Source organism: Megalobrama amblycephala, linkage group LG24, assembly GCF_018812025.1.
Source record: "Megalobrama amblycephala isolate DHTTF-2021 linkage group LG24, ASM1881202v1, whole genome shotgun sequence".
Classification (NCBI taxonomy): domain Eukaryota; kingdom Metazoa; phylum Chordata; class Actinopteri; order Cypriniformes; family Xenocyprididae; genus Megalobrama; species Megalobrama amblycephala.
In genome coordinates this window covers 22,990,731-23,013,486 of record NC_063067.1, presented here as the reverse complement: position 1 = coordinate 23,013,486, position 22,756 = coordinate 22,990,731, and the positions used below count along the sequence as shown (strand labels likewise).

Here is a 22,756-nt window from a genome sequence, read left to right as displayed (position 1 = left end):
TGTGTTTCCCTACCGTCCACCACATTGACCCTCAGTACGTGTGTGTGTGTGTATATATATGTTTAATCACTGTGGTAACAAATCTTCAGACATGTTCTATTGTGTTACACTGTTAATTTAAGTTTAAGTTATGTTGTAATATTTGATAGCATTATAATATTTGATATTATTTTCTTCTATTATACAGATGTTTTTATTATTGTTTTATGTATGCTTTGGCAATGTTGTATTATTTACAGTCATGCCAATAAAGCAATTTTGAATTTGAATTTGAATTTGAATTCTATCTATCTATCTATCTATCTATCTATCTATCTATCTATCTATCTATCTATCTATCTATCTATCTATCTATCTATCTATCTGTCTGTCTGTCTGTCTGTCTGTCTGTCTGTCTGTCTATCTATATATCAATTCAATTCAATTCAATTCAAAATTGCTCTTTGTAAATCTGTACATAAAATACAAATAAAAACATCTGTATAAAGAAGAAAATAATATCAAATATTATAACACTATCAAATATTATAACATAACTTAAACTTAAATTAACATTGTAACAAATTAGAACATGTCTGAACATTTGGTACCACAGTAGTTAAACAAATATATATATATACACACACGTACTGAGGATCACTGTGGTGGACGGTAGGGAAACACACTGAGGTCAGACACACACATTACACACATTCACCTGCTGTCTCTCAGGCTGTGGCACGTCCACACGTATCTCGCAGCCAGTGCTGCTGTCGGTCCCTCTCCTAATATTATTTTTATTTGTTCTACTTCAGTCATGGCTGTAAAGTTCTTTATTATGTTACTGAATTTGGTGAAGTAGAGATCTCTAATTGATATGTATTTGTGGCAGTGAAGGAGGAAGTGCATCTCTGTCTCGATCTCTCCTGTCCTGCAGTGAACACACACCCTATGCTCTCTGGGTAACCAGCTCTTTCTGTGTCTGCCGGTCTCGATGGCTAGACTGTGCTCACTGAGCCTGTACTTGGTCAGGATCCGTCTCTGCTTTGTGTCTTTGACACTTTGGAATTTTTTCTGATTCATAATTTGATTTTAGAGTTCGATAGAATTGTAATTTACTTTGTGTTTTAGTTTCCTCATCCCAATGTTCCAGATATGTATTTTTAGATTGTTTGAAAATTTGGTTTATTTTGATGTTTGGAGAAGCAGTGCTGGTCTGAGACTGGTTAGTGTTAGTAGAGTTAGTCAGGTTAGTAAGTCTCAGGACCAGCTGACTGAGGGGACTCTTTTCGGGGTTCAGTTCTTGGGTTTGTAATGCTTTAAAATGTAGCGATTCTGTGGGACTTGATTTTAGATGCATCCAGAATTTGAGGGATCTTTTTTTTGCATATTAATAATCAATGGGAATCGGCCTAATTCTGCCCTACATGCATTATTGGGTGTTCTTCTTTGTAATTTTAGGATCATTTTGCAGAATTCTGTGTGTAGGGCTTCTGTTGGATGTCTGTCCCATCTAGTGTAGCTCTGATCACTGAGTGGACCCCAAACCTCACTTCCATACAGCGCAATGGGCTGAATCACACTATCAAAGATTTTACACCAAATTGGAATTGGTAAGTCAATGTTTTGGAATTTTTTCTTGATGCCGTATAGAGCTCTTCGAGCTTTATCTTTGAGAGCATTCACTGCCATACTGAAACTCCCCGATGCAGTGATGATCAGACCGAGGTAAGTGTACTGCATCGTGTGTTCTAGGGCGGTGCTGCCTAGACTGAGCTGGTATCTGTGTTCCTGACATCTGGGCTTTTTCTGGAAGACCATAACGTTGGTCTTCTTGAGGTTTACTGCCAGGGCCCAGTTCTGGCAGTAGTCGTCCAGCAGGTCCAGGTGCTGCTGTAGTCCCTGTGCAGTGGGTGACAGCAGCACCAGATCATCTGCATACAGCAAGAGCTTGATGTTCTTGTCTTGTAGAGTGAGTCCGGGAGCTGTAGACCGTTCCAGCTGCACCGCTAGTTCATTAATGTAAATGTTGAACAGCGTTGGACTCAGGCTACAGCCCTGCCGCACTCCTGTCTTCTGGGTGAAGAATTCTGTATGTTTGTTGCCAATTCGTATTGCACATTTGTTGTTCGAATACATTGATTTAATAATGTCGTAAGCTTTACCCCCTACACCGCTTTGTAAAAGTTTGTAATATAATCCGTCGTGCCAAATAGAATCAAAAGCTTTTTTGAAATCGACAAAGCATGCAAATATTTTTCCGTTTTTGGTCTGTTTTACGTGTTTATTGATTAGGGTGTGTAGGGTGTAAATGTGGTCGGTTGTTCTGTGATTTGGAAGGAAGCCAATCTGACTCGGACTCAGGACATTGTGTTCGGTAAGGAAGTTTACAATTCTATTGTTTAAAATACTGCTAAATAACTTCCCCAGATTACTGCTCACACAAATGCCTCTGAAATTATTAGGGTCCAATTTATTCCCACTCTTATGAATTGGGGTAATAAGTCCTTGGCTCCAGATGTCAGGAAAACAGCCTGAACTAAGTACAGTGTTGAATAATTTGAGCACAGCCGTCTGCAGCTCAGGTGTGCTGTGTTTCAGCATTTCACCCAGAATGCTGTCAGCACCACAAGATTTCTTACATTTTTGGCTTTTGAGTTTACTATTTACTATATATCCATCTGTCTCTGTCTGTGTGTCTGTCTGTGTGTCTGTCTGTCTGTCTATCTATCTATCTATCTATCTATCTATCTATCTATCTATCTATCTATCTATCTATCTATCTATCTATCTATCTATCTGTCTATCTGTCTGTCTATATATCCATCTGTCTCTGTCTGTCTGTGTGTATCTATCTATCTATCTGTCTATATATCCATCTGTCTCTGTCTGTCTGTCTGTCCGTATGTCTGTCTGTCTATCTATCTATCTATCTATCTATCTATCTATCTATCCATCTGTCTGTCTGTCTGTCTGTCTGTCTATCTATCTATCTATCTATCTATCTATCTATCTATCTATCTATCTATCTGTCTGTCTGTCTGTATATCCATCTGTCTGTCTGTCTATCTATCTATCTATCTATCTATCTATCACTCTCTGTCTCTCTGTCTGTCTGTATATCCATCTGTCTGTCTATCTATCTATCTATCTATCTATCTATCTATCTATCTATCTATCTATCTATCTATCTGTTTGTCTGTCTGCCTGTCTGTCTGTCTATCATTTTATCAGATATTGTTGTGTGCTATGTCCTACCCAATTGTTGCGTTGCCACCAAAATCAAGCTATACAAACTTTCACTGACCATATGTGTGTGTTTGAGAAATACATATCATAAGTCATTATTTCAACAGAGGTGTGTGTATTTCACAGCACTCATTAGAACATAATGAGAACACACTGAGCTCAACGTGATGCTCTCTCTATAACTTCATCCACTGGTGTTGGTACTCTGTTACATTATGAAAATCAATGGTTAATGCATTAAATGATATATTTAGTATGTGTTATTTTATTTTTTGTACTGTTAAAAATAGTCTCACTACTACTCTTGCCTTCTCAGAGAAAACACCCCTGGTCTGTATGTAGCTTGACCAGGCTAAACTGTGAGTAATCTTCCATGCCCTCAAATTACTTGAATGCATTACGTTTCATAGTTAGAAACATTTAAGAAGTCATCCTGTCAAACCCGTTCTCATTCACGTTTTTTTAAGCCCTGCCCTAATAGTAAAAGCTAGAAACTTGCCTGAATTCAAAGCTAAGTTCATACTGAACACTACGCACTCAGATGAGACACAATTACTGCAGGTGTTTTCAGAGCAGAGACGGGCATAAACAAGACTGACACTTACAAACTGCAAAGGACTAAAAACAAGTAAGAAAAACTCTTTATCATTATATGAAGGGATCTCACCTGAAAAGATTCCTTCTGTTGTATTTTAGTAGAAACTGTTTGGGGAATTAATCTGCAATATAAATATCTGGAAACTATTTATATTCTGGATGTCCAGTGATTATTTGTATGTTTCTCTCCAGGTAACTGTTATGTAAGGGATTAGGGATAATGTACAGAGAGCTGGCCATTATTAAAAAACAAACCCACACAGGGTGATCAGGACCCTGACCCAGAAGAAATTTATTTTGTGATAATGACCAGTCGACTGTAAAAAATGTTTGAAGTCAGTAAGATTTTTTAATGGTTTTGAAAAAAGTCTCTTCTGCTCACCAAGGCTGCATTTATTTGATAAAAATACAGTAATGCTGTGATATATTATTACAGTTTTAAAGAACTGTTTGCTATTTTAATATATTGTACAATGTAATGTTATTTCTGTGATCAAAGCTGAATTTTCAGCATCATTACTCCAGTCTTCAGTGTCACACGATCCTTCAGAAATCATTCTAATATGATGATTTGATGATCAAGAAACATTTCTGATTATTATCAATGTTGACAGTTTCAGATTTTTGAGGAAACCGTCATACATTTTATTCTTCAGAATCCTTTGATGAATTGAAAATTCAAAAGAACAGCATTTATTTGAAATACAAATGTACTGTAGCATTATAAATGTTTTTACTGCCACTCTTGATTCATTTAACCAACTAATCTGGGTTTAATTTGTGATAACTGACTGTCTGTACTGGTCTGTACATTACCCCACTTATTATATGATTACTCAGTCAATAAATAAATGGATGTGAAAAGTGATTAACACAACATTCTTTTAGTAACTGTTGAATAAGCGAAAGAAATGGGATAAAGGAAAGAGAGAGTCTTAGTTAGACAAATGGTGTCACTATTAAAGGGATAGTTCACCCAAAAATTAAAATTCTGTCATCATTTACTCCCCATCAAATAGTTCCAAACCTGTATGAATTTCATTGTTCTGCTGAACACATAGGAATATATTTGAAAGAATGCCAGTAACCAAACACATCTCGACCCCATTTACTACCATAATAGGAAAAATAAATACTATGATAGTAAATGGGGCGCGAAATCTGTTTGGTTACTAACAAATTACCAAATACCTTCCTACGTGTTCAGCAGAACAAAGACATTTATACAGGTTTGAAACTACTTGAGTAAATGATGACAGAATTTTAACTATCCCTCTATGTGGGCTTGTCTGAATTTTTCAAAAATTCTCAATTTTATCTGTTTTATTTCACAGTATGCCTGTGGAAACAATATCAATCAGGAATCGCTCTGCCATTGGCCGCTTCCCAGCCGGTACTCTTCCGCTGGAGGATCCGGAGAAGGTGAAGCTAGAGAAGTCGGAGACAAAGTGGTCATGTGGCACATGGTTCCGCAAGTGCTGCCTCCGCTGCTGCTGCTGCCGCCGCAAAACAACAGATGCTAGCATCACAGATGGAGCCACAGAAACCACTGAGATGCCAGAGACAGGTAACCTAACTGGACAGCCAATGCATTGGCAGAGAGTGTTCTGGCTCCAAAATAAGTCTTGAACAAATATTAAAGTGATAGTTCACCCAATAATAATGAACATTCAGACATCGTTTACTCACCCCTCATGTCATCCCAAACCTGTATGACTTTCTTTCTTCCGTGGAACACAAAGGGAAATATTTTTAATAATGTTCCACAGAAGACAGTCAAATGATGCCAGAATTTTCATTTTTGGATCAATATAAAATATACACAACATCCAAGCTCTCTTTCTCTCTTTCAGGTACCTTATTAGAAGCGCGTTCTGTAAACCTTCTCAAATCCAACAACGAACAGAACCGACTGGAGCATCATACAGATCGCTACCGCAGCGAAAACCTCATTATCCGCAGAGGCCAGACCTTTCAGATGTTGATTGAGCTCTCGCGACCTTTCAACTCCAAGACAGATAAACTTCACTTAGATTTGAAACTAGGTCAGTTTTTCCATCTTACAACCGTTAGCCCTAACAGTTCTTTTACATTGTTTTTACTGTATAGCCTTGGTGAGCATAAGAGACTTCTTTCAAAAGTCTTACCGACCACAAACTTTTGATTTGTACACACCATACTATGTCACTAGTCATGTTTTGGTCTTAAAAAAGCATTTGTCACTCCATCTTCATATGTTTGTGTGCATATGTCTTTCAGGTAATCTCCCAGATGTGTCCAAAGGCACACATGTGATTGTTCCTTTGGTAGAGGATCTCCAGGATAACTGCTGGGAGGCCAAGATAGTTGAACAGAAAGGCAGAAATATCAAACTGTCTGTCAACTCTCACCCAGCTGCACCTATTGGCAAATACAGGCTCAGTGTTGCGACACGTTCCCCAACGGGCGAGGCCATGTCACCGTACAGTCCCGACAATGACATCTACATGCTGTTCAACCCCTGGTGTGAAGGTACAAACCAGGGCGGGGTGAGAGGAGATAGGGGAATGATAACATCAGGATGTACACATACCGAAAAAGGGTTGTGGTGTGATATTATCTGGTACATTCCACATTTAAGGTGCGCTGTCCTTTGACAGTAAAGACATTAAAGCACAAATTCCATGTTTATTGTTGAAATCAATTAGATATGTTAGGCATTGCATATCTTTTAGCTAACATTAAATTAACCTAAAGCAGCTTGTTTTACATTACATTACATTTAGTCATTTAGCAGACAAATGAGGAGAGCAATAGAAGCAATTAAATTAACAATAGGGTAACAATATGCAAGTGCTGTCACCAGTCCCAGTCAGTCCAGCACAGTACATGTAGCAAAGTTTTTTTTTAAGCATTAAAGGGGATATATGTAAGATTTTTACTTTAATAAAGCATAAAAATTCCCCAATGTGTTTGCAGATATTTTGCAGAAACATGCTAAGTTCACCTACTTGTTTCTCAGAAAAACAATGCTACAGCCAGATGTTCTACTTTGAAATGTGCATTCCATGTCGGAATGTCTGTCTTTGTTTTGGTCTGTGTGAAACCGTGTTCTGCCAGTTTATCCAATAGTATTTTGACATCACAGGTTGCCAGTTGGTGGAAAACACCTCGTATTGCAGCCATGTAAACAAACTGTGTCAGAGAATCGCAGATTCTACCTGACCTCAAAAGCCTCTGCATCCATCTAAAAATCTCTATGAATGACAGCATATTAAAACACAGATAAATCAACTCATCAGCTTACAGTGTGTAAGTCTCATCAGCTTTCATTGTCAATTGACCCTTCACCTGGAGTTTGATTGACAAGCGATCTAACCAATCAGAACGCTGAATCCGCCATTTTGTCCGACAAAGCAGGAGTTAGAAGATTAACCTCGGTGGAGTTAAACTTGAAAAACTGTGTATATTGACATCTTTCCGCGTTTGAAACAACATTTATTCTCATGTTCTTTCATGTTTTTTTGATGCTATAAATGGACTAGTAGGAAGAGATGATCGGTTCATGAGCCGCTTGAGCTGAGATGCTAAATCTGTCACGACACATTAAAGAGCCACAAAACAGTTTTTATTGTTTAAATTTCTTAAACTACAGAGTTTAAAAACTGGGACTTTGTTTAATATCATAAGTAACCTGCTTTGTCTTGTCTGTTGACATGTTGTCCGTATCCTCTTTGCTCCGCGATGTATTTTTCACTGCGTGTTGCGTGACAGCGCCACGGCTTGTTGGACAATGCAACAGTAACTAAGGGGGGGGCGGGTCTTTGCGAAGGGTCAATTGCGCTCTCTCTTGTTGCGTGATCTCAAGCTGGCCACCCGCATCTTTGAACGAGGGGGTGGGGCAAACATTATTTTGAATTTGGACTGTAGTACCTATTTCGACCACTTGGTGTCATTCCTACATAGAGACCCTTTAAAGGGTCAAGTGTTGCCAAAAAAGATGCGTGTTCAGCAGCTTCTTGAAAATGGCTAAAGACTCAGCAGCTCGGGTTGAGTTAGGCAGGTCATTCCACCAGTAGAGAAAAGTCCAGGTAAAGGTCCATGAAAGTGATTTTGTGTCTTTTTGTGATGACACCACAAGGCTATATTTATGTGCAGAATGCAAGCTTCTGGATGGTGTGTAGGTCTAAAATAATGAGTTCAGGTATAGGGGTTCTGAGCCAGTGGTTGTTCTGTAGGAAAATGACTGTGCCTTGAATTTGATGCGAGCAGCATTTGGCAACCAGTGCAAGTTTATGAAGAGAGGTGTGATGTGAACTCTCTTTGACTCATTGAACACCACTCTTGCTGCAGCATTCTGGATCAGGTGCAGAGATTTGACAGTACATGCTGGAAGGCCTGCAAAGAGAGCATTGCAACAGTCCAATCTGGATAGAACAAGAGCTTGGACGAGAAGTTGTGTAGCATGTTCCAATAGGAAGGGGCTGATCTTCCTAATGTTGTATAAAGCAGATCTGCAGGATCTGGCAGTTGTAAAAATGTGGTCTGACAAGTTCTACTGATCATTATTCACAAGGTTCCTGGCTGTCTTGGATGGAGTTATAGTTGATAAACAAAGGTGAATAGAGAAGTTGTGATGGAGGGCAGGGTTGGCTGGGACCACAAACAGCTCTGTTTTCGCAAGGTTTAGTTGAAGGTGGTAGTCCTTCATCCAGCAAGAAATGTCTGTCAGGCAGGCTCAGTCGCGAGCCGCTACCGTTGGATCATCTGGATGGAAAGAGAGGTAGAGTTGTGTGTCATCAGCATAGCAGTGATAGGAAAAACCATGTTTCTGAATGACAGATCCTAGTGATGACATGTACATGGAGAAGAGAAGTGGTCCAAGCACTGAGCCCTGAGGCACCTCAGTAGTTAGATGTTGCAACTCACCCCTCCATGACACTCTGAAAGACCTACCTGAGAGGTAAGACTTGAACCATTGGAGTGCAATTCATGAGATGCCCTTCATCTTGAGGGTTAACAGGAGGATCTTGGGGTTAACTGTGTCAAAAGCAGCAGACAGATCCATCAAGATGAGTACTGAGCATTTGGAAGCTTGTCTCAGAGGTTTAAAGGATTAGTCCACTTTCAAATAAAAATTTCCTGATAATTTACTCACCCCCATGTCATCCAAGATGTTCATGTCTTTCTTTCTTCAGTCGAAAAGAAATTCTCTATTCAACTTACGGAACGAATGCGGCGCCAGTTCTGTTTTTTTCCGTAAGTAGAATAGGGAAGGCGTAGGACATACAGAGTATGCTTTTTGAAGAATATGGAAAGCGGAATGGCAGAACCACTTGCAAGGCGATCATTTGTGTTTATAAAGCATATACAGTTGTATTTTTAAGAAAATGACTCATCGTTTCGCTAGATAAGACCCTTATTCCTCGTCTGGTATCGTTTAAAGCCCTTTGAAGCTGTACTGAAACTGTAATTTTGACCTTCCGTTTGGAGACCATTGAAGTCCACTATAAGGAGAATAATCCTGGAATGTTTTAATCAAAAACCTTAAATTATTTTTGACTGAAGAAAGAAAGACATGAACATCTTGGATGACATGGGGGTGAGTAAATTATCAGGAAATTTTCATTCAGAAGTGAACTAATAATTTAATAACCGAGAGCAGGGCAGTCTCAGTTGAGTGTCCACTTTTAAAACTAGACTGGTTGTTGTCCAGGAGGTTGTTGTTCTGAGTAAGAAAGGTAGAGACTTGGTTCAAGTATTTTAGCAATGAATGGAAGAAGGGAAACCGGTCTGTAATTTTCTAGATGTGCTGGATTTTGAGTGGGTTTCTATAGCAGTGGGGTTACCTGTGCCTGCTTAAATGCTGGGAAAGGTACCAGTGTGAAGAGAGATGATGAGGGATGAATGAGCATGGGTACAACTGAGAAAGAAATGGCTTGAAGGAGATGAGTGGGGATAAGATCAAGTGCACAGGTGGGTGATTGGAAAGGATGAGTTTGGAGACTTCTGCCTCCGAGAGGGGATAGAAGAAGGGGAGAATGTGTGTGTTAGCTGTTGTGATGTGCATGTCAATTTGTGGTGTGGAAAATTTAGGTTTTAATTGAGGACTCTGGGTCCCCACTGGGTCCCCACTGGGTCCCACTTTTTAAGCATAGCTCCATAACGTATGATTACTTTTAAATTGTGACATCCATGATTTGGACAGATAAATATAAGTACATCAAGTATATAATCAAGACAAATATATCATTAATTGAAAACTAAGTCATTAAGAATTAGTAGGAGTATGAGTTTCAGTGCCTGCTTTGTCCTGTTTGTCCAGTGCCACCTTATTTTTGTCCTTTCCTTTCAACACAGTCTGTCTCATTCCAAAATGCTGTAAAATGGAAACTCTGCTCCTCTTCATTCACTTTCTCTTCCTCTTCTAGGTGACTCTGTGTACATGGATAATGAGGAAGAGAGGAAAGAGTATGTTTTAAATGACATGGGAATAATCTATTACGGAACTGACAGCCAGATCGGAGACAGGCCGTGGAATTTTGGCCAGGTCAGAGCAACCAGTCCATATAAACATATCTAGAGTTTTCATGAAAATTTTGGATTTTATTTAATTTCATTCAAAGATTGAATGTCAAAGAGTTAAAAATCCACTCCTTCTTCTGTTTTAGTTTGATAAGAACATCCTTCCCGCATGTCTGTTTTTGCTGGAGCGCAGTGGTGCGCCAGCATCAGGATGGGGGGATCCTGTCAACGTGGTCAGGCTTTTGTCTGCAATGGTGAGTTTGAATGCTTCTTTTAAAGAGGTCATATCATTATTTCTTTCCAGTGGGGACTACTTATATAGACAACTTTCTACTCTTATAATTTATAGTTATATTTATATTTATTGTTCTTGATGTGAATTGTCCTTTACAGCTAAAACAGTAAATCATTAATGTACAATAATGACTTCATCCTGGCGATATTATTGTGCTATTTTTTACAGCAAAACATTTGACTTTCTGTGGCTTGAATGAAGTCTATGCTTCATTTAGAGAATCTCTTTCCATTTGCTTTGATTTTTCAAACACCAAACTTCTAACTCATCGACACAACTCATTCTTAAAGTGTACTTTTGTCTGTTTGATGATTAGATTAACTGATTGCTCTCTTAAACTGAACGAGACACATACGGTGTCCAGTGTGTGACCATCTTTACAGGGATTAGGATAGATGATGCTGCTGCAAGGTTAATTCAGCAGAACCCGGTAGCAGATCTAGACAGGTGGTGCTGGGGAGGAGGAGGAGGGGTAGAGAAATTCTAATTTCTGAGCTGGATCAGGTCGACACAAAAAATAAGGTTGCATAGATAGGAAAGAAAGATTGAATGGCTACACACAATCAGCTACTCAGAAGAGTATCATGACTGAACCATGCATAAATTCGAACATTAAAAATATCCAGATGCAATAGAAGAATCATTTTTGTCGTTTGACAGATTAACGCTCCTGATGACAACGGTGTGTTGATAGGCAACTGGTCAGGTACGTACGATAATGGCATGGCTCCCACGTTCTGGAGCGGCAGCAGTGACATCCTGAGACAGTACTATGAAAATGGAGGAACACCGGTCAGATACGGACAGTGCTGGGTTTTCTCTGGGGTCACCACCTCAGGTAAGCGCATATGTTTGAGAATGCATAAGAACATGTCACCTTGATATTAGGATATCAATTAAACCTCTTTCTCATTTTCAGTGATGAGGTGTTTAGGGATTCCCACCCGGAGCATTACAAACTTTGAGTCTGCTCATGACACAGATGTTTCCTTGACAACAGATGTGTATTTGGATGAGAATTATGAGCCGATTGAGGAGCTTAATCGAGATTCTGTCTGGTTAGCACAAATTTCTTCACAATATTTTAAACAACTATCAAATTTAAACAAATCTAGACAAGTATGGAGTAAACTGTAGTGTAAAAATCTTAGCATATATTACTGTTACTCCCAAATACTGCACTATTAATCAAACAAAACATGGCATTAAACATACAAATGTCCCTGCCTCGTCTCTGCAGGAACTTCCATGTGTGGAATGACTGCTGGATGGCCCGTCCAGATCTACCCGCGGGTATGGGGGGGTGGCAAGTAGTAGATGCCACCCCTCAAGAGACCAGTCAGGGCGTTTTTCGCTGTGGTCCCGCTTCTGTCGCAGCTGTCCGGAATGGACAAGTTTACCTCAAGCATGACACACCGTTTGTATTTGCAGAGGTATACCTAACACTTCTAATTATCACTTCATTTTTAAATGAGACCCAAAGAGACTTGTAAGTATTGAGTATTTGACTTTTTTTGTTCAAGGTGAACAGTGATAAAATCTACTGGCAGCGGACTGCTGATGGCACCTTCACTCCCGTCCATATTAAGAAGAAAGCAGTCGGTCTCTGCATCAGCACTAAAGCAGTTGGCTCTGATACACGCGAGGACATCACACACCTCTACAAACACCCAGAAGGTAAAAAAAAAAAAAATCTATGAAAACGAATTAAAAAGGAACTAAAAACTGAAGTAGTCTGATTGATTGACAATTATAAACCTTAAAAACCTTGAAGAGAAGATGGGTGGAGAAAAGTTGAATGTTCCTGATGTTATGGGGGGATAGGCATTTCTAGTTTCTTTCATACAACTGTGAATCCTTATCAAGTGGTATTAAGATGAGTTTTGGTAGATCAGATCAGAAGTGGACAACGCTAAATACAGGTGTAAATGGGGTCTGAAACATTTAGAGCTTGTCCACTTTAGACCTCTTCCAGAGGTAGTTGAAAACGTTATTTCACCGGATTGCTTTCGCAATGTAAACGTTCATGTTGTCGAATGTGTTCAAACAGAGACTAAAAACCGTTTACTCTCCATCTACTGAACTTAACGCTAAACATTATAGGAAACATGCCAGTCAGACGGGGTTTAAACTTTGTCAGGCGAAGACCCAAATTTGGCTTGAAGATGAAAAACATACCAAGCACAATGTTCTTAACCATTTCTGATTTCTAACACACACTCAAAGCGTTCGGCTGGTCTTGTGGCTGTCAGAGCAGAAACAAAAGCTGCTGCTCTCCGTATGTTTTTTCGTCATCTCCGGTTGTGTTCATATGTAATTTGCGTGAGCTTATTTCATCCATTAGATTATCTGAAAAACCATTTACCTACCCTTAGACACTCCCCTTGAAGAAATCAGGACAGAAGTGGTCCATTAAAAGTATTGGTGCTAATTTTTAATTTGAGTAAAAGTACAAAAGTACTTTTTTTTTGATGTACTTAAAATAAGACAATTCAGTGAGTTGTTGGAGGAGACTCACTCTGACCAGATTACTGACACGTTGAAATTGTTGACTCCAATTCGTGAATTAATCATTCAGGTGTGGTTTCTGAACAGAATCAATGGGTTCATTAAAGTCCCCATGAACCGGAAGTTGCAAACGACTTTTCTCCAGTGTTGTGACGTATTTCCAAGCGAAACAGAATATTCTCTCGCTCATAGCAGACTAACGGTTGGAGGGGAGTGATTTAAGCATTTTCAACCCAAGCCATCAAACTGACGTCATCCGAGTAGGAACACCATAACTTTTCAGATTTTGATTAAAGATTACCACGACAAAATTTTTTTTCTGTGTATTAACTTGCACGGATTAATTGTTCAACACAAGACTAGTAATATGCACTAACAGGGTCAATTTTGATTTCATGGCGACATTAAAAAACAATCGGGTTGTTCATTTAAAAGGTAAAGTAAAAGGTATGATATTATGCTCTAATATAAAAGTTTCCTAAAAAAATACTCCAATAAAGTAAAAAAAAAAAAAACAACTTAGGCAAGGCAAGGCAAGGCAAGGCAAGGCAATTTTATTTGTATAGCACATTTCATACACAATGGTAATTCAAATATACAAAGTTTCAATCTCCCCTTTTGCCAAGACACCTCAAACTGCACCACACAGCCCTAATCCCCCTTCCGGAGATATCTCATCTATGCAACGCATAGACAACTTAATTACAATAACAAAGTTATTGTGTTACTTGTCATAGTTCTGAAAATGTTTTACACCGTTTTCAAAAAGTTACAATTTATTGGCTCTAAAAATGTCATGTTGTGTGACCAGCAAGTAAAAAGTAATAATAACAGTTGGTTTCACATTATTTTGATGGTCCCTTTTGAACATTCTTTTGACTATAAGTAGATTTGCACCTACATGTCTACTAACTCTCAGTAGAGTGTTAGTAGAGTATTAGTAGACTGGTAGGGTTCAGGTTAGCAGAATATAATAGAATTGACATTTAGTTGCAAAGTTACTTATAGTCAGTAGAATGTCTGTAGGAGAGCATCACAACAAAGAGTTAGTGTATATTAAGCAGACAGGCTTACTCTAATGAGAGTTAGTTGACATGCAGTTGCAAAGTTACTTATAGTCAACAGAATGTTCAAAAGGGACCATCAAAATAAAGTATTACCTAACATTTCCCTTTCACCTTGAATAGAGCACACATCTTAATCATTAATAGTTTTTGAATATTTATTTTTTACAAATATAAATATTATTACATTTATTATTTTAACATAACATAAATTGTTAATTCATTCAGTTTTTGGGGAGTCACTCCACATAAAAAGTCACAGAAAGTACACATTTTGTGTTGTCATTTTGAATTTTAATTCAGAAATTAAAAACATGCTCATCATAAAAGAGGTATATTCAAGTCTTTGTATGTGTGAAATGCATTTGTTTTATGTATTTTTTAATACATTTAAAAAAAAGTGTATCACATCACTATTCCTTTGTTTTAGATTCAGAGGAAGAGCGCATTGCTGTGGAAACAGCCTGTCAGTATGGCTCTAAATCAGGTATCTACGATGTCTCCAGTGCTGATGACGTCACCATCCAGATCACCATGGATGGAGAAGAACCTCAGCTTGGTGCAGAAGCTAAACTGGCCATCACGGTAAAGAACACAAGTGCAGAACAGCGCACTTTCAGTCTCCTCGGCCAGGTGGCTGTTATGTACTATACTGGAGTGTATAAAGCTACAGTGAAGAAAGACCAGATACCAATTGATCTCCAACCCAATGAAGGTGAGAGACCATAACAGAGTGCATTCAGGCAATAATTTGGTGATTACTGATGCTAATTAGAGATTAATTTTTTGCTCTTACTCATCAGTTGAGACTGTGGAGTGGTGTCTGCCCTATGATCACTATAAAGACAAGCTGGTGGACCAGGCCATGCTGATGCTCACACTCACTGGACGGGTCACACAGACCAAACAGGTTCTGGCTACCCAGTTTCGCTTCAGACTGCGCACACCAGACCTAGTCATCAAAGTGAGTTTAAAAGACTTCTCTGTTTTCAACTCAAAATGATACGTATGTATATTTGGAGATTGATATGTGTGGTAAATTAATGTTAGAACAAGCACAGCCAGTTATAGGTTTTATTGGGTGAATTAGTTTTATGAGATCAACTGTGAAATCTCTAAAACTTGTTGTAAATGTGTGCTCCTTTACCTTTCAGACTGATGGGGATGCTGTAGTTGGCAAAGAGTTGAAAGCTACGATCGTTTTCCAGAATCCACTTCAGCGCACACTGAAGAATGTGAAGTTTCGCTTTGAAGGTCTGGGATTGCAGAGGGTCAGGGAGGTTTCCTATGGGTAAGATGCTCAATATAAAACGTACATCATGTGTGGTTGTCCTCATTATCATCTATGACTGCTTTCAATATACAGTTGTTAGAACATCATAAACTATTATTCAAAAGTTTGGAGTATGCAAGAGGTTTAATTTTTTTATTTTATTTTATTTTTCTCAGAAATATAGAACGCTTGGCCACGGTGACTCTGACGGAGAAGTTTGTTCCTTTGGAGGCTGGGCCACAGAAACTTCTAGCTTCACTTGACTGCCGTCAGCTATCTCTGGTGCATGGAGTCGCCAACATTGTTGTCAAAGCAAATTGAATAATCTCTACAAGAGGACAAAGTTGCACTGCACTGGAACTTCAGTGGCTCTGAATTTCATTTGGAAGATCTCCATCCAGGACTTTCTTTTCTAGTCATGTCTGAAGACTTGCTTTGTTCTAGAAAATGCAAGAAAAGAGTATTTTTGCTCCAAAATTTCAAGGCATTACATAATACTTGAAACATATGAGACCCAAAACAGCTGAATTTTGAATAGTGTAGTACAATAACCTTCTGTTCATGTTTTAAATGGCTTAAAGGTGCTAAAGAGGATGTTTTGTTTTATACATTTTTGCAATATTACTTGAAACTGTCTTTACTAACTGATAAAAGACTATTTATTAGGTGCACTGAAAGGAATAATATTAATATACATCATCTGTGCATGAGGTAGGGCCTTAAAAACATCAGCCAATCGTTTACGTGATCATCGCGTAAACGATTGGCCCTCTGGCTTGTCAATCACTGCCGTGACGTTCCTTATGAGAGACGTGCGCGGCTGCGCGCTCCAGTAACTTTCCACACTCCACAGGCACTGCATGCAATGTTTTTGTCAGGAGACAGGAGTAACAACTGCAGATTATGAGTTACCTGCGGTGAGTCCGACATAGTGAATGCAAAAAACACGACACAGCGAATGCCAGTGGTAAACACTCGTGTTCCAATACTCTTGCACGAGTTTTGGGAGGCGTTCCTTTGAAATGAGCTGTGAAGGAGGGGGGCTGTTCTTACGCATGCGCTCATTTCAAAAACTCAGTAACAGTCTTTGGATTCTCAGTCGACGAAAAAATCCTCTCTATCACCTTTAATTTAACAATTCAGAATATAATTTATTTTTTGTTACATGGATACAACATGAACTTGTGTTGCTTTAAGACACTGTTTTTCATATTTAATTTATTTGTCTTAGTATAATTTTTTCCCAATATTTTTGATTTATTTATAGACTTTAAAGTCATAAATATTATGTTGCTTGTGGTGGTCTAAGTACTAAGAATCACATGCTTAATAACAATATGCACAAAACACTTTGTTACACTTCTTCGTTGCATGAACAAGAATTGGTTAAATTCTTTGAGATTTCTACACGTCTACACTTTATCTCACAACAGATAAAGAGTGAACATTGAAACATTACTTAATTTTTTATATGAATGTGTTTTGGGACATGTAAATAGAAAAAATATATATTAGATGTATATTAATAAATATGTAATATATTATTATTATTACACATCACAACACCCTAAAGGAAATTAAAGACATTAGGTCTCTCAGAATACAACATGTTCTGTACAAAGCACAAGAATTAATTATATATTTGGTGAGATATTTTCTCTTTATATCAATGTAATCAGGTAATGGTCATATGACTAATCATTTGCTGTTTAAAAAGAACTCTGATCATGTTTGTTGCTCACACCCTGATGAAGGCTCATTAGCCGCAACGTGTCGGTTACATGTCACCTGCTTTTAAATGCCTAAGCCATGATTAAATGAAGGCCTTTTTGTATTTTTCCTAAATACTCAAGTGCCTTGGATTGATATTTTTTATGCATGTGTTTCACAAAAATGAGTTGTTCTAGGGAACAATTTCTACATATAAGAAATGGTCAAAATTTTAGCAATAAGGATTTTTGATTAAATGAAATATTCAATGAATCAATTCACTAAAAACGTTCATTCATGGATTTTGTTTTGTTCGTTACATCATTATACCAGTAGGTGGCAACCAGTGTCTTTTGAGTGTGCAAGTCACATCTTTCATTAAAAAGATTTAATCAAACACTTCACACTCTTTTCCATACAACAACAGTTCATAGTGATCACTTCTGGCATCCTCCAAAAACTAAAAATATACCATAAAATAATTATAGCACATGATGTTTACTTCTGTCATACAATGGATTTGTGAGAATAGACCAATGTTATTATAGGTTTAAATTTTTAATTCAGGGTGTTATTCCTATTTTGCTTTCAATTTGTCATTTATGGTTTTGTTTAGTTTTTGAAAATCTGTAATAAACTGTGATTGTGCAGAGTCGTCTGAATGGTATGCACTCACATGAGATGAAGAGTGTAATCATAATTTTCTAACAGTGTTTTAATTACGTAATTCACCATGTTTTAACCTCATTTTGACCGTCACTATGGTCAAAATAGAATGATAACCTTCTTATAAGTTATGCTCGTGACCAGAACTATACTTTGTTTAGTACTTAAACTTTTGCAGTTAAAAACATACAACTTACATTTTGCCTGAGAAACCACATTTTAATACAATATGATGCATTTTTAACCTGCTAATTTCAAACCGCTAATACAGCTAGCTAAACAATGACTGACAGGAGATTAAACAACTCACAAACAGCATTACCAGCTACACTTATTACTAACCAGATTGACTTTATTTCTGACATACATCTACAAATGTTGTTATTGAGAATTACCAGGAGGTTTAGATGTTGATGTTTTGTTAAAAATAATAGTTTGGTTTGATGTCACCATTATCGAGATCAGTGTTTGCGTTTAGTTGGGCAGTTTGACTCTTGACTTTTTTAATGTTCATTTTTTTCTGGCTGCTATAGCTGTTTGAGAACATAATCATCTTGTAGTGTCTTAATTCACTGATCTAATGACTGAGCTTTATATGAGCAAAATGTTATTAAAAGGATTAGTCCACTTTTAAATAAACTTTTCCTGATAATTTACCCACCCCCATGTCATCCAAGATGTTCATGTCTTTCTTTCGTCAGTCGAAAATAAAATAGTTTTAGATGAAAACATTCCAGGATTATTCTCCTTAAAGTGGACTTCAATGGCCTCCAGACAGTTGAAGGTCAAAATGACAGTTTCAGTGCAGCTTCAAAGGGATTTAAACGATACCAGACGAGGAATAAGTGTTTTTCAAAACGCTTACGCTGTATGTCCTATGCCTTTCCTATTCTACTTACGGAAAAAAACGAAACTTCCGCCGCATTCTTTCTGTAAGTAGAATAGGAAAGGCATAGGACATACAGCGTAAGCGTTTTGAAAATGATCAATCGTTTCGCTAGATAAGACCCTTATTCCTCATCTGGTATCGTTTAAAGCCCTTTGAAGCTGCACTGAAACTGCAATTTTGACCTTCAAGCCGTCTGGAGGCCATTGAAGTCCACTTTAAGGAGAATAATCCTGGAATGTTTTCATCAAAAACCTTAATTTATTTTTGACAGACGAAAGAAAGACATGAACATCTTGGATGACATGGGGGTGAGTAAATTATCAGGAAAAGTTTATTTAAAAGTGGACTAATCCTTTAATTTTGTGCTGGATCTCTTCTAGAAAAACAATAAAACCGCTTTAATCAGAGAATTTGAATGAGTTTGGAAACACATTGCACACTAAACACTTTTAAACTCCTGCAAGATTTATTCACACACAGACATCAAAAATCAGCATTTGAATCTCAACAATGGTGACATGCTTCCAGGGTTGCCAGATTTCAAACCAAAACCCACCCAATTGCTCCTCAAAACTAGCCTAATTGCATTTTAAGGGGGTCCCACAGTAAAAATTGCGTTCCAGGGGTAAAATCAGCATTTTTGGTGGGATCCCCTGGTAAAATTCACATTCCAGGGGCTAAATATCACGTATTTTGGGGTCGATTTAACCTGTGGACATGAAAAACTACCCGTGGCAACAGTGTAAAAGTAGCCCAATTCCACAAGAAAACTGCGGACTTGGCAACATTGCAACACTCCAACATGTTTCTGTGTTACATTTAACAGCCTATAGTGTGCACACTGAGCAGTGTTCATTTAATCTGGGCTAACCCATGTAGGGCCACCTAGGGATTGTAACACAACTTTGAAAACTGTAACAACCATCCCCTTACATACAACTAAGAACAGTTTATTTTTAAAGGTGCCCTAGAACCGGTTTTTACAAGATGTAATATAAATCTAAGGTGTCCCCTGAATGTATCTGTGAAGTTTCAGCTCAAAATACCCCATAGATTTTTTTTAATAAATTTTTTTAACTGCCTATTTTGGGGCATCATTAACTATGCACCGATTCCGATTCATAAATCGCCTGTTCTTCGGAGGTCTTTTAAACAAATGAGATTTACATAAGAAGGAGGAAACAATGGTGTTTGAGACTCACTGTATGTCATTTCCATGTACTGAACTCTTGTTATTCAACTATGCCAAGGTAAATTCAATTTTTGATTCTAGGGCACCTTTAAAAATCAGAATGCTTAGAAAGTGGACAAAAATAAAGACAGATACGTAGATGTGTCCCAGCCAGTGTCCCGGCCAGGAACTTGTGAGGTTTCAAAGAAGGATGGGTCAGTCAGATCAGTTGTGAAGAAAATACTGAAACCCAGTGGTGAGGATTCTGATAGCTCAGACAAAGAAAACTTTTATATTGTCTGTATGGAGCCAGCTGTAGCTTCCTTTGTGGCATCCAAAAGGAATGGATCTTCTTAGCTTAGTTTGAGCTTTGGGACGATTGCAGATAAGCATGCAAGGATCAATGAGAATTATATGATGCGTGAGAAGGTTAAGCACATTCAGAGAAGAAACCTGAGGTACAGTCCTTCAGTCAGTGAGTCCTGTCTTAACTGGAGTGGATTTGTGGATTTGGGCTGGGTGCATATCAGCTGATGTAGACTTGGAAGGTATGCAGGTCAGCCATCTTTGGGACTAATGGCTTAGATTCGCCATTAGACTAATAGCATTGGTGTTGCACTCTCCAAACTGCATCCCTCCCATGGAGAATCCAAAAGGCCAGGATCTCTGTGAATACTCATTCAGGGTCTGGATGACAGAGCCGAGCATCATAGTCCTGCATAAAGAGTTTCATCACTGGATGTAAAGGGTCCAGGACGGTCCAGGACGATAGGGTGTTTGAACGCAGGGTCTAACCATTGTGTTGGAGTCTCCCTTCAATCCATACAGTACGCTAGGTAAATATGACTACCTGCGATGTCCAGCAAAGAGACAACCAAATTTATTAATTTGAGAGCAGAGAAGGAGTCTTAGTTCATGGAGAAGAGAAACTCTTGTGTTTTAGACACAAGTCAAATGTAGTTATGGTCCTCTGTTGCCAACACCTCTGATCCAACCAAGCTCTGATCGGCAGTCTGATTTGTCTCTGTGGTCTCATTTGTGGAGCAACCCCACCACCTAGTGGCTCACTCTGGGTTGGCATTTTATCAGAAATCATCTGCTTGTTATTCTCTGTCCCTGATTTGACTGGTTCTGTCTCTGATTGGTTTTGATGATCAACTGGATCATCATTTGCATTCTCACTGAAGAATTTCTTCTCAAACATGGTGTTTCTTTTATATTTTGTTCCACCTAAATCTTCAATGGTCACAGAATTTCCCTTTATGGACACACCAGTGTACGGAACTCAGTTGAATGCAATTTTCAGACCATGACAGCTAAAAACTTTGTCAAAGCAATCAATGAGCTGTAGAAGACTTGAGTATTGCATACTCATAACAGCGGCTGTAAAAATCAACTACTACCACTAGTTGGCAGAGGACCTAATATATCAGTGGCTAGATCATGGCATGGGTTTTTGGGTATATGTGTAATTCTTAGTGGCTCTGGCCTATCAGGTCTCATCACTAACTGACTTCAATGGCTCGAGCTGACATGCCTCTCTGCTTCCTTGTCCATGGCAGGCCACCACACTGTGAAGATTTGTTTAGTACTTACCATGCCCAAATGTCCTTCATGAGCTAAAAGTAAAGCTCTGAAATGAAGTGACTGTGGTACCAAAATGTGTGTACTTTTGGCCAACTTATTTTTTAAAGCCTAAAACTCCACTTTGTTCAGGACCATATATGAATGGAGTGTCTTTCTTTGTCAGTCTCCTTATTGCCTGATAGATAATTGCCTGATAATGTCAACAAGGCGACCAATCAGGGTCACCGTGATTTTGTAAGCCTAAACTTGAAATAAACGGTAAACTTGTCCCTCAAATCTGACTGGTTGATTGGAATGTTGTTCCAGGATCAACAAAGATAACATGTCTTACTTGGCAAAATCACAGTGACCAACAAATCAGCTGCCTAAGCTTTTGGAGTTAGCGTATCAAAGAATAGTTGCTTGTAGAAATGTAGTTTTCAGTAACTTTTTAGCAACAAACTAAGAGATTTACAATTGGGATTGTGTAGCTAGTAGAGTTTTTCCACAAATTTAGTAGACTGTCAGCAGCCTGCCTGCATTCATAAAGCCTAAATGACTTATAATTGTGCGCATTTCATGCTTATCTGATTTTGACGTTTTTTTTCCACCTTTATTTTTCTTTCTTTTTTAACTGGGCCACAGCACCCACTTCACTTGTCCAACTTGCACTCTGACAAGCTGGATTCAAACAGTGCAGTGGTGACACTAAGGCGGGGCTTGCTGGGGCTATAGCACCGACACAGCCTCCCCAAGGATTTCCTAATGATTTTCCTGTTTATTACTCTCAGAGTCTCTTTCTCATTAAAAAAATAAAAAAGTAATTAAAAACCTAAAAAATATAGGTTTAATAAGTGTAAGGTCAAGCGTAAGCGAATAGCAATCATATAAAGCTCATCAACAGTGATCATAATGGAGTGCTGATGGAGTCCTGATCATTTTGAAGACTTACATGTTATAAACATCAATCAATATACTGTAGAGTTTAATATAAATTCTTGCACTTTGTTTGCTCTACCCTGGTAATGAAAACAAGAAAAGGTTGTTCAATGTAAACATAATGTGACATCTTTAAATATTGAGCCTCGTCTGCATTTTCAGTTTTTTGAAAACTGCCCTGATGGATATGAGGGGGAAGATCCGCTTATTTTGATATCAGGCCCGCACTGTTGGATACAACCTTCAGTGCCCGGTGTGGCTGGGGATGCTGGGGACGACCAGGTTCTGGCATGATGGCAATGATAGTTGTGGAAACTAGTGGTTCTTTGACTAGAACTGACTCTAA

At 38.3% G+C, this 22,756-nt stretch overlaps 1 protein-coding gene across 1 annotated transcript; it reads left to right on the top strand.

The window, feature by feature from the left end:
• Window positions 1–3,189: 3,189 nt before the first annotated feature.
• On the top strand, window positions 3,190–16,166 carry tgm1 (transglutaminase 1, K polypeptide). Its single transcript, XM_048178924.1, has 14 exons — window positions 3,190–3,856; window positions 5,160–5,392; window positions 5,679–5,870; window positions 6,085–6,336; window positions 10,236–10,354; window positions 10,476–10,583; window positions 11,285–11,462; window positions 11,544–11,682; window positions 11,865–12,057; window positions 12,148–12,301; window positions 14,627–14,911; window positions 15,000–15,160; window positions 15,351–15,487; window positions 15,646–16,166. The coding sequence occupies exons 2-14, from the start codon at window positions 5,161–5,163 to the stop codon at window positions 15,788–15,790; spliced, it is 2,295 nt and encodes a 764-aa protein (XP_048034881.1). The 5' UTR covers window positions 3,190–3,856; window position 5,160; the 3' UTR covers window positions 15,791–16,166.
• Window positions 16,167–22,756: the final 6,590 nt, after the last annotated feature.